The following is a 16,503-nucleotide window of genomic DNA, read 5'->3' on the forward strand; positions in this document are numbered from 1 at the left end:
TTTTCCACCAAAGTCTCAGTCCAAGCTTTCATCATTTCTAACAAGTTCTGTGGAACACATGCATGCAAGATGTTCCTGATACCTTTAGTAAGGCAGTCTGCTTGTCAGTTCAAAATGTAAAAGCCTTCCACTGCCCTTAATAACTCTGCATATTTACAATTGGTAGAAAAACAGCCTGGCATGCTAAACATAAAAACCTCAATAGAAAAATCTCTTTAAAAAAAAAAAATTAGACAACTTTTTATGAACTACAATTTCAAAAGAAAAATATTTCAAACACAGGTGAATCAGGTGGTAACTCAGGAAGTTATCAAAACCAGAGAGCTACATCTTCAAAAAAAGAACGCCAGCTTCCTATTCAAAGATGGAAGCTGGGGGCTTCCCTGGTGGCGCAGTGGTTAAGAATCCGCCTGCCAATGCAAGGGACACGGGTTTGAGCCCTGGTCCGGGAGGATCCCACATGCCGCGGAGCAACTAAGCCCGTGCGCCACAACTACTGAGCCTGCGCTCTAGAACTCGCAAGCCACAACTACTGAAGCCTGTGTACCTAGAGCCTGTGCTCCGCAAGAAGAGAAGCCACCGCAGTGAGAAGCCCGCTCACTGCAATGAAGAGTAAGTAGCCCCTGCTCACTACAACTAGAGAAAGCCCGTGCGCAGCAACAAAGACCCAACGCAGCCAAAAATAAAATTTAAAAAAAAAAAAAAAAAAAAAGATGGAAGCTAACCTTCTTCACTCAGTGTCTTTACCTAGAATGGTTCTCACCCAGTTCCATTGCCATTGCTCCCAAAAGCTGCCCTAAGTACTACTTTTCACTGATCACACCACCTAGTCTTTCATTTTCCTAAGTAGTCTAGATCCCACCAATGAACATTTCAATATAAATTGACTGGTATTATATGCTGTTGCTTTGTGTGTGTTAGTACTGCTACCTACTAATCATATTGCTCTCTTCATAAGGAGAGAATTTCTTATAAAATATCTCTCATAGCGCAAAGCGGATTCTCAATAAACATTGTTTTTTCTTTTCTCATCTCAGAAAAATGTGCTATCAGTTGTTTTTTCCCCAGCAGTAGGATTAGGTTTACATATACCATTCTCACAGTTCTTTTAGCTGGCCAAAAACTCCATTTATTTACAAAAAAGTTACTAATCTACAGCCATGTATGAGTATTTGTCAGTGAGAAGCTAACAGAACTAACTCATCTAATACCACATGCTGGCAGAAAATACTATACAATTAAAACAACTGTTCAGCTCAGAAGGTATTAGCACAACATCCTTTTGTGAAGTATTATTACCTAGTTTCATCTGGATCTGCCCATGACTACTCTATTTCCTCCCTCAAACCCAGGTTCCTTACCCTGGTGTTAATTTCCTTAAAATGTGGCCATTTCTTCACTATATACTGGTAAAACAAGAAAAGGAATCATACCAACAGTATATTCTGACTCTGCATCTTAGAATATGTGAGGCAGAGAAATCATCTTATATATTCAGGCTGATTTTCTCATATTTTAAAACGAGGATAAAGCTAGACTACAGGGCTTCCTTGGTGGCGCAGTGGTTGAGAATCTGCCTGCCAATGCAGGGGGCACGGGTTCGAGCCCTGGCCCGGGAAGATCCCACATGCCGTGGAGCAACTAGGCCCGTGAGCCACAACTACTGAGCCTGTGCGTCTGGAGCCTGTGCTCCGCAACAAGAGAGGCCGTGACAGTGAGAGGCCTGCGCACCGCGATGAAGAGTGGCCCCCGCTTGCCGCAACTAGAGAAAGCCCTCGCACAGAAACGAAGACCCAACACAGCCAAAAATAAATAAATTAATTAATTAATTAAAAAATAAAAAGAAAAAAGAAAAAAGAAAAAAAAGAAACTGCCAGTGTTTAAAACAAACAAACAAAACCCTCTGCCTTTATTTAAAAAAAAAAAAAAAAAAAAAAGCTAGACTGCATATTTCCCAAAGTATTTCACAATCCTTATGAATTTTAAAAGTTCTAAGCTTTTTAACTGCTTGACATTGAGGAGTAACATAGGAAGTCAGGTTTGCATTATAAGCATTTCTCTAATCTAAAAGCCTGAGACTGAGATGGAGGCAGGGGTTCCCCACATGTGAGGATGAGACTGAAGTTGGCACACAAAAGGCTGCTCCCTGAAAAGATTATAACTGTCCACTACAGACCATGTCCTGCTTCTCTCAGAGGGCCATACCAGACTAGATATTTACAAAATAATGGTGGCAGGGTGGGGTGGGGGGACCTTCACAGGTATTGAAACTTTGCCTGTCTTGCTAATGTTTTCAACTCAGTGGGCCCAGAGAAGCTAGCCTCTGATGATCAACTCTATAGTGGTGTTGCTGATATTGCCAACCAGTACTACTCAACCCAGCTTTCTTTCTTATGGGAAGAATTCTTTGCAGCCCTAAGTAGGATGTCTGGCTATGAAGAGACTAAACCAGTAGAACTAAAAATATCCAAAAGATACAAAAGTGATGTAAAGGATACTTTACAGGGCTTTAACCAATAAGATTATTTAACCAATAAGATTTAAGATTACAAAAAGTTCTTCATGCCAAAAATAAAGAAAAAGACCAAAAACATGATCACACTGGCTCCTTTACTCTATTTATATTGGGTCACTGCTGGAGGGGCACAAGAGACTAACAAGAGCCATCATAATTTATACCATTGCTTTAATCTCTAAAGTATGTTGGAAACATAGCTAAGTGGTAAAGTCCAGAAACCATACTGCAATGGTTTCCCTATTATCTGTTCTGTAATAATGATTCTTAACCTTGTGAGGGGTCACTGATTCCTTGAGAATCTGATGAAAGTTTTGAATTTTCCCCAGTAAAATGAATGTATACCAAGGATTTTGCATATAAACATCTACAGGTAAAAACTTACACACACCTAAGGAGTATAGGTTTAAGAATGTCTGCTCTAGAGGAAGAAATGAATGGAAGAAAAGCTACTAAAAGGCCATGACTTCAAGGAAAGAAACAACACAGGGAGTATAAAGGGACATCTCCTTTGACAAAAATTCACTAAGAATAAAAATGCACAGATCCACCTCCTAGAGCAATGGAAATAAAAATAAAAATCAACAAATGGGACCTAATTCAACTTAAAAGCTTTTGCACAGCAAAGGAAACTACAAACAAGACAAAAAGACAACCCTCAGAATGGGAGAAAATATTTGCAAACGAAGTGATAGACAAGGTATTAATCTCCAAAATATACAAACAGCTTGTGCAGCTCAGTATCAAAAAACAAACAACCCAAACAAAACATGGGTGGAAAATCTAAATAGACATTTCTCCAAAGAAGACATACAGATGGCCAAAAAGCACATGAAAAGATGCTCAACATCACTAATTACGAGAAAAATGGAAATCAAAACTACAATGAGGTATCACCTTACACTGGTCAGAATGGCCATCGTCAAAAAATGTACAAACAATAAATGCTGCAGAGGGTGTGGAGAAAAGGGAACCCTGCTACACTGTTGGTGGAAATGTAAACTGGTATAGCCCCTATGGAGAACAGTACTATGGAGGTTCCTTAAAAAACTAAAAATAGAGCTACCATATGATCCAGCAATCCCACTCATGGGCATATATCCGGAGACAACCGTAATTCGAAAAGATACTTGCACCCCAATGTTCACTGCAGTACTATTTACAAGAGCCAGGACAGGGAAGCAACCTAAATGTCCACCGACAGAGGAATGGATAAAGAAGATATGGCACATATATACAATGGAATATTACTCAGCCATAAAAAAGAATGAAATAATGCCATTTGCAGTAACATGATGGACCTAGAGTTTGTCATACTGAGTGAAGTTAAGTCAGAGAAAGACAAATATCATATGATATCACTTATGTGTGGAATCTAAAAAAATGGTACAAATGAACTTATTTGCAAAACAGAGAGAAAGTCACATATGTAGAAAATAAACTTATGGTTACCAGGGGGGAAGGTGGGGAAGGATAAATTGAGAAATTGGGATTGACATATACACACTACTATACATAAAATAGATAACTAGTAAGGACCTACTGTATAGCACAGGGAACTCTACTCAATGCTCTGTAATGGCCTATACGTGAAAAGAATCTAAAAAAGACTGGATATATGTATATGTATAACTGATTCACTCTGCAGTACACCTGAAACTAACACAACATTGTAAATCAACTATACTCCAATAAAATTTTTTTAAAAACCCATGTTTTCAAACTTATACCAAATATTTCATTTACCTAATGACATATTATCTGGTTTCAAAAACAAAATAAAGTTCTTATCAGTTACATCTGCATATTCCTAAAAGAATATTTGTAAAGCCATATGCACAAAGTATCTCTGAATACCTACTTGTGCTCTCCTTTTCAGTTTGACTTTTCTTTGGAATTCGATATACCTCCTGCAAAAAATAAACCAAAAGAAGAGTTATCAGTGTGGAATGGAAGTGGTGATTGCTTTGAAGCTGAGTGATTTCACATGGCAACAAAGAAATGGGGACGAACAATCTGGTATTTAATTTTTCTCCGAAATTTTACTTATGTTTGGCTTTAAATAAAAATAGAGCATGGTCCCTTAAAAAACAAGTAAAAACATATAGCACAAATACATATTTATTTCTAAACGTCTACCAGGCTTGTATGACCTCATTAGCCAAGTAGCAGACTAAGTAACTAAGACATTTTATTTCTGGCAGGAATACACCTCCTGATGATCTTAATTTCTATATGCCTTCTGCATATAAAATGAAGTCATCTATAGTTCCTTTACTGAGAGTATTCATATGAACAAGTCAAACATCTCACTTGCCATCCCTACTTAAGGGGAGAAAAGGTTAGTAATAACTCAGCTATATAAACACACTTCAGAAAAATTACATGTGTAAAGACAATTCCTGCTATTCAGCGTATTTTTCTATAAATACAAAATCAACTTGGCTAATTGCCAAATGTAATCTACTTTTATACTGCTGTTATTTTAAAAAAGGAAAGTTTTAGATCATTGTTGCTCTTCAAATACTATCTAATACTTTATCAAAATTGTTCTTGAGAAATATAAACTATGTTTTTAAGCCTTGAGGTACCTTTTCTTGCTGTATGAATCTAAAGCCTAGCAACAATTCTGTTCCCTGACAATCTCTCACTGTTCTAAGTCCATCAAGTAGCTCTTGGGCACATACTTCCTTATCCAGTCACCTTGTTAAGTGGGCAAATGGCAAACCCACACATTCTCAATGGTACATCATACAAAACCCTTCCTTCAGAGTAATCTCATAATATTGACCACACCTATATGACCTGGTAATCCCATTTTATAGGAATTGTACTCCAAGAAAAATCTTTCCACACGATTTTTGGTTCTAGCAGCATTTGTGGAAAACGAAATAACCCACATGTCACACAACTGAGGAAAGTTCAAGATGTAATATTCAGCTGCCATTAAAAATGCCAATGTGGACTTTACAGACGCAGGGCAATCTGTATGAATGCATTATCTTATTTGAATTTCAAAACAACACTATGAGGTTGTTATCTCCATTTTACAAATGGGAAAACTTACTTAAAAAGCTCAGCAACCTGCCCAAGGTTATGATGCACTTTTATCATCTGTACCAGATGACACAGTGGCATTATTCTGGGAAGAAGTACCATTTTTGGGGATTTATCCACAAATGTAGGTAACATCCACCATCCCCCTAGCCTTTTCTAAGTAGAACTTCCACTACAGCTGGGATTCTCAATTCTGGCTGCAGAATTAAACCACTCCAGGCAACTTTTATAGATATACTATCCAAAACAAATTGAATCTAAAATTCTGGGAATGGGTCCCAGGCATCTGTATTTTTTAGAAGTTCCCCAGATGATTCTGATGTCCAGAGAAAGTGGGCATCACTGAACTACTGGCTTCTCTTAACAGCCCTCACTCATTCCTTCCTCACAAGGGAGAATTTGAGAGAAAGAACTATGTATGTCTGTCCTCAGCTCAGAGCCATCTGGGCTCTTTCTCCTCTTGGGCTGCTTCTGCCTGTAGAGAGGATACATTCCAATCTATTCCTCTGAGGGATGCCTGGAGTTGTCTAATTCAATGTCTACCTGTGGGTATGAATCAGGGATAAAGAGAGGAAGGACTTAACACTTTTAGCTCTGACTTCTCTATCCACCTCTTGGAGGGGTTAACAAACTCGGGAAAAAGAACACCACTTATCAGCACCTACCCACATTATAGGGAAAAACAGGTATTCTGCTAATTTTAAAAGTTTGAAAATGACTGTTGCATTAGGTACTCTGTAAACCTAGGCACTCCAAAAGAGTTCATTCATGAAGGGTGCTCAGAACAGATGTATCGAGGGATATCTGAGTCAACTAAGAATTACACAATTTTAACTTATTTAGTTTCTTTTGCAGAAGGTCTCAGCATTACAAGTATTTACTACAAACATTTATAGCAATTTATTACAGACCTCAAGTTTGGGACCCATTCTATGGTGGCAGTTAATATACCAGAGGAAATGCTTCTCAAAGATACATTCTTAATTCCATTCAAAAGTTTAGAGCAACTGCTAACTAGAAAATGTATTCTGATCACTAAGTTGTACACATGAAACTAATATTGTATGTCAAACATACTTCAATTTAAAAAAAAGGATTCAGGGACTTCCCTGGTGGTCCAATGGGTAAGACTCTGTGCTCCCAATGCAGGGGGCCCGGGTTCGATCCCTGGTTGGGGAACTAGAGCCTGCATGCATGCCGCAACTAAGAAGTTCGCATGCCACAATGAAGATCCAGTGCAGCCAAAATAAATAAGTAAATAAATAAATAATTTAAAAAAATTTTTTAAGTATTCTGATGTTCACAAAATGGCTGATTACTACTGATTAGTGACCAAGAGCTACTGACTATTAGAGTATGCCTAACACTATGGGGAAGTTCTATCAACATGCACCCAAGCACTTGGAATTACTAACTTCCTCCTCTTCATACTGTCAAAGTTGTATACAAAATTTAAGCTGGAAACTAAGATTATCTACTTTGAGGCCCTGAAATGCAACAGAATTTTTCCAAAGTCCCACAACAACAAAAAGTAAGCAGGAAGCAGCACTATAAAGATTACTGTAACATTTCTTAGGATCATTCTGTCTTGTGAATAAATAGCAATAGTGTTAGCCTACATGATATGAAAATCTGTTTGGAATAATGTCACACCCGCATGGCACAGAATCCACTGCTGAAAATGCTATCTGAGTTGCCTTCATTCACACTAATCCTTTATCTAAATGGGAGATTAAAAAAATAAAATTAGAGGATAAGAGTTAGAAGTCCTACATCTCCTAACAGGTAGCCAGAAAGCAGGGAGAGAGAAAACTGAGGGTAAGAAAGTCTTTAAAAAAAAAAAGAAAAGAAAATTTTTTAGAACTGAAAGACATATTAAGTCACCAGATAGAGAGTACTCAGAGCACCTCCCACAACAAAGGAGTCAAAATGGTATCAAAATAGCAACACTGTAAGCTGGAAAATGATGCAATGACATCTTGAACATTTTGAAGGAAAATTTATTTCCAAATGGTAATTATATGATTTGCCAAACAAGAATAGAATAAAGGTATTTTTCAGAGTTATAAGGTCTCAAAATTTTGTCTACCAGAAGAGAATGTTAAAGACACTCCAATGTGGAGGGTCTAAAACTCAAGATTCTAGATGGTGTGAAATACATCTCATAAATTGTCTACAGTGTACATTGTACCATACTAGGTACAATAATTTATAAGACCTAACAATAATTCCTGACAGAGTGATGGAAAATCTTTCGAAGGTTACTGTAAATGAATTATCCAGCATTTAGATGATATAGGCATAGATTAATAAATATATGCATATAAATTCGACAACGAGGCATTCAAAATAGATCAAGTGTCCAAGCTCTACTTCTGTGCAAATAACTAGGCGGTCGTGGCTATTTAAAATAACACCTGCAAAAGATCTGAAGATGTCATTCTAACCTGTCATAATTTCAAAAAAAGTTGTCTTCCAACAATACTGTCCCTAACTGAAAAGTTTAGTTATCTAGAAAGTGTTTTTAAAGCAACTGTTATAATTAGCAATAGAAATTTTTTAAATTACAAAAGGGGTATATGTTTTGACTATGGGTTACTTGAAAAATGATGAAGATGTTAACAGAAATGTACACCAAAGATGAAGAATTAGCTTATAAAACAAGATTATGAGCTTGAGTCTGAAAGGCAAGTGGAGGAGAGAGCCAAGAGAAGCCTGAAGGGACTTCCCTGGTGGTGCAGTGGTTAAAGAGTCCACCTGCCAATTCAGGGGACACCGGTTCAAGCCCTGGTCCGGGAAGACCCCACATGACGCAGAGCAACTAAGCCCGTGTGCACAACTACTGAGCCTGTGCTCTAGAGCCCACAAGCCACAAGTACTGAGGCCATGTGTCACAACTAGTGAAGCCCGTGCGCCTAGAGCCCGTGCTCTGCAACAAGAGAAGCCACCGCAATGGGAAGCCCGCACACTGTAACAAAGAGTAGTCCCTGCTCACCACAACTAGACAAAGCCCATGCACAGCAACAAAGACCCAATGCAGCCAAAAATAAATAAGTAAACAAATTTATTAAAAAAAAAAAAAGAGAGAGAGAAAGCCGAAAATACAGACCTAAAATTCAGGAAATAGGCTAAAGCAAGAGATCCACAATTTGGGAAAACCTTAAGAAAACAATCGATATATTGTGTTACTGTCAGAGATTGCCAAGAAAGAAGGTACATAGAGAAAAACAAGCTGACTTGAAGGAAAATGAAATTAAAACGTGGAAAGTCTTTATACCTGAATCATATCGTAAGTTTTCCATTTCTTAATAAACACCTGCCAGCAATCCCACTTCTGGGTATGTATCCAAACAAAATGAAAAGCAGATCTCAAAGAGATGCCTGACTCCCATGTTCACTGCAGCATTATTCACAGTAGCCAAAATACAGAAACAACCTAAGTGTCCATCAAGAGATGAATGGATAGAGAAGCTATGGTATATGTATACAATGGGTATCATTCAATCAGGAGAAAGAAGGGCACCTTGCCATTTGTGACATGGATAGACCCTGAGGATATTATGCTAAATGAAATAAGACAGAGAAAGACAAACACTGTACAATATCACTTATTATATGTAATCCAAAATAGCTGAACTCATAGAAACAGAGACTAAAACAGGGGTGAAGGGAGGTAGAGTAACAAACTTGGTCAAAAAGTTACAAACTTCCAATTATAAGATGAGTAAGGGGCTTCCCTGGTGGCGCAGTGGTTGAGAATCTACCTGCCAATGCAGGGGACACGGGTTCGAGCCCTGGTCTGGGAAGATCCCGTTGCCGCGGAGCAACTAGGCCCGTGAGCCACAACTACTGAGCCTGCGCGTCTGGAGCCTGTGCTCCGCAACAAGAGAGGCCGCGATAGTGAGAGGCCCGCGCACCGCGATGAAGAGTGGCCCCCGCTTGCCGCAACCAGAGAAAGCCCTCGCACAGAAACGAAGACCCAACACAGCCAAAAATAAATAAATAAATAAATAAAAAGATGAGTAAGTTCCGGGGATCTAATGTACAGCATAGTGATACAGTTAATAATACTGTATTATATACTTGAAAGTTGCCAAGAGAATAGATCTTTAATATTCTCCCCGAAAAAAAGAAATGGTAATAATGCAGGTGTTAGCTAACACTATGGTGGTAACCAGTTTGCAATATATATGTGTATCAAATCAACACGTGTACACGTTAAACTTACACAATGTTAAATGTCAGTTATATCACAATAAAGCTGGGGAGAAAAGAAAGGAATGTAGATACTAACACAAAGCACCATTTTAACTCAAGAAATATTATACAGCTATGAGTTCGATGTTTTTGTCTTTATTGTATGTGAATCATGATTCAAAGTACATGATTTAAAGTACAGTAAATAGATTCTGAGTAAATGGATTCTCTTATGGAAAAAAAAGTTTACTTTTAATTATACGGTTTTTATACTACCCATTTTTAGTTAAAAAAACAAACAACACTTGAAAAAGTTACCTACTGCTAATAGGTCACACTAAATGGGTCTAAACTGGGATGTTTTCTTCCAACAGTCTCAAAAAGTACTCATTGGAAGTTTGCTGGCAAAGTACTCCAGCACATTTTTAACACATCTCAAATGATATAGAATAGACTCAAATAGAATAGACTCAAATAGAATAGACTGTAGAAAAAAACAGGATTAAAACCAAATTACAAAACAATACTTTTTCTGGGAAGTGTAAAAATTTAACACTGATGTAGACTGTTCTTTAGCTAAACAAGACTTTGAGAACAAAATAATTTACAATGAGTATAATTTTTTACCTTTTATTATATACAGATCAGATTATATATTCTGTAATAACAGATTTACTTTTTACAACTAAGACTATTTTTCCTTATTAGCAAGTACAGATAAAATTGTGTAGTGTATGTGTCAAACAAATCTTTATTCCTAAATGACAGCAAGACTAAGAACAAAAAAGAGAAAGAGACTCTGAGCAAGGTGCCATTTTTACAGCTGGAAGAGGAGATAAAAAGCAGCAGGAAGGGACAAAAAGAAAATGTGAAAGCAAAGTTATGTGATATGGAGGCTAGAAGTTAAAGTGCCAACTTCAGGTAAAAGGAATTCTAGGAGAGAAGGAACTTTTTTGAGAAATAATGAAGATGAGTTTTCCAGAATTAAAGAAACATAAAATACCTTTGATTAAAAAGGCAAAGAGCATCAAATAAGAAACAAAAAGACTATGACCTAGCAATTCTGCATCTGCGTTTATCCATCCGTCCCCCGCCCAATTTCATACTGGCTCATATAACTATATGTAGAAAATGATATCCATACAATGGAGTATTATTCAGCTATAAAGTGTAATTAACTACTGATACATAGTACAACATGGATAAAGCCTGAAAACACTATGCTAAGTAAAAGCAGCCAGACACAAAAAGCCACAGATTTCATGATTCCATTTATCCTCATTATTCAGAGATTCTGTATCTGCAAATTCACCAACTCACTAACATTTATTTGTAATCCCAAAATCAATACATGAGACAAAACTTCACCAACTCTTCCCCCCAAAAGATGAGTCAATTGTTGATATTTTTTGGTATACTTTTTCCAAATAATTAACTGATAACATGATGCAACATTCTTTTCCCAAGAGCATCTCAGAATCTTTTCATTACTTTTTCTGAAAATGCTTCTAGTACACTAGTGGTCTTATATATTTCCTTTCCAACTTCTTCAACATTATTTTTACTGACTTTATGAAATCAGTGCATTTTTATTTAATAAGTCTGCCAACTTTTATAACAGTGAGACTTTGGCTGAAAAAGAAAATAACCCATTGGACAACGATACATGCTGATGTTAACTGAGAAGGGACGTTTGAATAAGAATTTTTTTAAGTGTTCAGTTCACTAATGTTTTTTGTCATAATTTTTGTTTCTCTAAGCAATTTTGAAACTGTGAAGATACTGAGAATACCATATACGTGTGAATATGTATATATGAATGTTTATGTATTTAGTTACATGTGAGAGAGAAGCTTCTCCAAGATAACTGAATGCATTAGATTTTTTAAAACCCCACTTTAAAAAAATCCTTTTTCCCAGGATTTTCAGGTATTTGTCAAGTTTCAGGGTTAGAAGCAAAGAAACCAAATATTTACGTGAATTTACTGAACACTGAAAATCTAGAAAAAGAGATAAGAACTTAGAAAAATAAAATGATAATAAATAAATAAATAAATAAGCTCAGGAATTCCCTGGCAGTCCAGTGGTTAAGACTTGGCACTTTCACTACCATGCCCTGGGTTCAATCCCTGGTGGGGGAACTAAGATCTCGCAAGCTATGCGGTGCAGCCAAAAAATGACAACAGAAAAAACTAAGCTCATTTGGTTCCCATTGAAACCATATGGCTTACAGACAAATCATCTTGGAAAATACATGGTTAAATCAATTCTGTTAGTCATTTAGGCTAAGGATATTAAAACACTTACATCTGGGTAGTATCAGACTGTAAAGAAACCTGATTCACAATTCCACACACCAGTGCAGGGGTCAGCAAACTACACCCTGAAGTCTGACCTGCAGCCTGGTTCTTTAAGTGCCCCTTCAACCCCAGCTAAGAATGGTTTTTTGTATTTTTAAAGAGAGGGAGAAAAGGGGAGGGAAGAAGAAAAAGAAGAAAGGGGAAGAAAAAGGCAGAAAGAAGGGAAGAAGAAGGGAGGAGGAGACTGAGGCCTTACAGTCACATTTTAAATTTAAGTATTTTAATATTTACTATCTGACCTTTTACAGAAAAAAATTGCCAACCCTTGATCTAGAGAAATAAAAGCACATCTTTGGGTAATATATGACTGTCATGGAACCTGATTCATAATTCTATATACTAGCATAAAGATTTTAAAAATCTATTTTCTTGATTAACAACAACAAAATTAAAAAAATGAACATACAACATATAACTTCAATGTCTATGGCCCTATACCACTCTAAGGTTAAAAAGAAAAAAAAGAAAAAGAAAGAAAGAAATTACTGGGCAAATACTGATATGTAAATACCCTAGGCTCCTTTTCCCTCAGCATAATTCTGTGAAACGCTTTCAGTGGTAAAGGTTCTATAACCTGGATTTAGCTTCCTTTAATAGAAGGAAGAACTGTACCTCGATCATCATACCCCTGTAAAGTGTTAAGAGTCTATGATTTTATCTCATAAATTGTATTACAAAAAGTGGGAGTAGGGGTATCTCCATTAGGTCACAGACGTCCTGAGATTTGACTGGAAAAATAACTTAGAATATAATACCCATGTCTGGAAGTTTTATAAAATCACACACGAGAGGGGCGGAGGAAGGGAGAGTAAGGGGAAAAGGGAGTAGAATAATTTTATTTATTCTTTTAAACCCCTGAAGAAACACTCCTAACTTCAGACAGCTGGGCTCCCAACAAACAAAAGATAATAAGATCCAATTTCAGTTTTCAGCCACTCAGAAAAATGGGCAAAGGATATGGACATAGTTCTTACAATAGGAAATATAAACGTAAATATATTCAATACTTCATGCATAAGAGAAATGCAAATTAAAACTATAACAATATTCCATTTTTGCCTATCAGTCTGACCAACATAAAGTTAGACAACACCTGTGTTCGCCAGGGTGTAGTGAAACAGGCACTCTTACACATAAACATTGCTGATGAGAGTTAAACTGGTACAACTATGAAGAGATTTGACAGTACCTATCAAAATTACAAATAACACAGACTATGACTCAGATACACAACTTTTAGTAATTTATCCAACATGTATATCCCACATATGTGAACATGTTCAAAAAGTTACTTGCTGCTAAGCTAAAGAAAGGAATCAACCTAAATGGCCGCAATAGAAGACTGATTAATATATGATTATGATAAACTGATTATGGTATATTTATACAATAAAATACTAGGCAGTTATGAAAAATAAATTCTTCATAAACTGGTATGAAATAATCTTTACAATATATTAAGTAAAAAGGAGCTAAACAGTGGTGCCAGATTTGTAAAAAAGGCAAAATATATACACATAATATGCACAAATTCTCTCCAGAACGCTCACAACAAACTAGTTGTATTGGTTGCCTCCAGGGAACAGGACACGGGGCAGGGTCAGGAGTGAAATGTTGCCTTTTGCAGTATGCCTTTTGAATTTTGTCGTGTGCAGGAATGGTCTATTTTAAAAATTAAAAGAAAAGATAACATGCCTCAGAAGCAGCCCTAGACACAGTACCAAAAGACTTCTGTGCATTGTGACTGCATTCAAGGTAAAGAATGAGGGGCTGTAAAGTCTCAGGCAGAGGCCTAAGGAACATGGGGAGTCCCAAGGCAACTTCTAAATGCTGCTATTTAGCAGTACCATACCTTAAAAAGCTTTCCTAGTTCACTGACATTCAGTTTATTTTTTATTTTTATTTTTAAAGGAAGGCATCCAGGGTGCTGGTAATATTCCATTTCTCTCTCTCTTTTTAAATAAATTTATTTATTTATTTTTGGCTGCATTGGGTCTTCGTTGCTGTGCCCAGGTTTTCTCTAGTTGCAGCAAGTGGGGGCTACTTTTCGTCGTGGTGCACGGGCTTCTCATTGCAGTGGCTTCCCTCATTGCGGAGCACGGGCTCCAGGTGCGTGGGCTTCAGAAGTTGTGGCAAGCGGGCTCAGTAGTTATGGCCTGAGGGCTCCAGAGTGCAGGCTCAGTAGTTGTGGCGCATGGGCTTCGTTGTTCCGCAGCAAGTGGGATCTTCCCAGACCAGGGCTCGAACCCGTCTCCCCTGCATTTGTGGGTAGATTCTTAACCACTGCGCTACCAGGGAAGTCCCTGCCATTCAGTTTAAACTTGTCCCCCCAACTTCCTCCTTTTCTAGCCTTACCCACCTTGACTCTAATTCAAAAAATCTACCTTAACAACACTCGGTTTTATTCAACACGCATCTAAAATGTGCCGAGCTTCCACTAGTACTGAAGCACAAGGTGAACACCTGACACATGTGCCTGCTTTCAAGGCCTCCCCAGCCCAGTAGTAAAACATGTGTGTAGAAAAATTAAAGTTTTATGCTGGTAAGTAATCACTGAAGAATAATCAAGGTCATGATGATTAAATGTTTCTCAAATTTCAGATTTCTGTTTTCTAGGCAAGTTAATTCCAAATCTAAGATTTTCTTTTACACTTTCAAATTTACCTCCTCTATAGTTTTTCTAATTAAAACTTAAAAATCACCACAGCTCTCCAAGAGACTTCACTGAAGTTATATGTTGCACTAGTCAATACAACACTGCAGCTAAGACCATCCAGAAAACACTTTTTGGACCACAATTTGTTCTTTTCCCAACCCACATATATACACACCCCTGTTTGAGAAACTGCTCATATTTATGGACCCTTGCCCCAGAAAACCCCACAGTTTTACGTATGATTTCAGGCGTTCTGAAAATCCCTTGAAATTCAATCATGGATCACAGGTTGATCTCTGCAGCATTAAGGAAAAAAAGATACTTGAACAAAACACTAAAATGATAATTTCTATGATTTAAGAATGAATTTGAACTTATTACAGTTATTAAAACAGAAACAGATTGAGAGAAGTCTGAAAAGTATTCAGCAAAGATACATAATTGCATGAACTGTCTAGCAAGGACGTAGCAATCACTATTTGCTGGATCAGAAAAAGGAATGGAAAGAACATAGGATTAAAATCAGAAGATAATTTTCAGCTATGTCACTTAAAGTTAAGTTACAAACTCATGGGCCTGTTTGTTTCCCTTTTACAGTTGATAAAAACACCACCACTTACTTTACAGGGTTGTAAAGATTACATGACACTCATTCAAGTATTTTCTGACCACCTATCAAATAAAATATACACATTATGGATTCAAGAAGAATCGGGACTTCCCTGGTGGTCCAGTGGTTAAGACTCCGTGCTTATACTGCAAGGGGCGTGGGTTCGGTCCCTGGTCAGGGAAGACACCACATGCCATGGTGTACAGCCAAAAAATTAAATTTAAATTAAAAAAAAAATAGCAGCAGTGCGGTACCATGGAAAAGAAGGACCTTCTTCACTTCATCATTCAAATATTTATGAAGTGCCAAAGTACAAAGTACGCTCTCACAATGCCCTGGGGAGACTCAAGTGACCAAGACAGACACAGTCTCTGCCTCTGCACAATGTACAATTATGAAATGTTATCTGCTATGATTAGAAAGGATGTTATGGGAGCATATAGAAAAGGGAGAATACTCTGTCTTGGAGGAACAGGAATGGTTTTCAGGAGAAAGGATGAAACTTAAATGAGAAGAGACATCTAAACAAAAGAAACTCTTCTCAGAAACAAGTCAATGAGTGTGTGTGTGTGTGTGTGTGTGTGTGTGCGCGCGCGCGTGTGTGAACATTAGTAGCACTGTCCCTCTGGTAGGCCAGAAACTCTTGAGGTGAAAATGCATACATAAATAAGGACCAGATTATGCCATGGTATGCAAGCCTTGTTAAGAAAAATGGATTTAACTTAACAATGTAATGAGGAACCGTTTAAAAGTTTTAAATAGGACTTTGACATGAACAGATGTATATTTCCAAAAAGATCACTCTGGATACTGAATGTAGCACAGATTGTAGGGGGCAAAGAGTAGTCATTCACTATTATTAAGTGGTAACTTATTACAACCATTACTAAAAATATACCATGATAAAAGTAACTCTTACTACCAATGATTAAGGAATGGTCTCTGCCCTTGAAGATCTCATGGTCCTGTGAGGAGAAACAAGCATCTAAGCAAGTAATTTTAATAACCTGTTAAGACTGCTACCACTGTACAGAAATACAGAAAAAGGAATGATGGATTAGAAAACCATCATTTGTTAACAATCATAGCTGTACAAGATTCAGGCAAA

The 16,503-nt window shown here is 37.2% G+C and overlaps 1 protein-coding gene across 4 annotated transcripts in view; it reads right to left on the reverse strand.

Annotated features, from left to right (window-relative positions):
* SETD2 (SET domain containing 2, histone lysine methyltransferase) overlaps positions 1-16,503 on the reverse strand; it is a 119,624-nt gene that overhangs the window by 30,946 nt on the left and 72,175 nt on the right. For all 4 annotated transcript variants that reach the window (XR_005021739.1, XM_036867939.1, XM_036867938.1 and 1 more), the window contains one exon: positions 4,377-4,425. Coding sequence is in view for 3 of the 4 variants with exons in the window: in XM_036867939.1 (XP_036723834.1) it covers positions 4,377-4,425 (49 nt within the window). In the remaining variant the exon portion in view is untranslated. The remainder of the gene's footprint in view (positions 1-4,376; positions 4,426-16,503) is intronic.

Source organism: Balaenoptera musculus, chromosome 11 (genome assembly GCF_009873245.2).
Source record: "Balaenoptera musculus isolate JJ_BM4_2016_0621 chromosome 11, mBalMus1.pri.v3, whole genome shotgun sequence".
In the NCBI taxonomy this organism is placed as follows: Eukaryota; Metazoa; Chordata; class Mammalia; order Artiodactyla; family Balaenopteridae; genus Balaenoptera; species Balaenoptera musculus.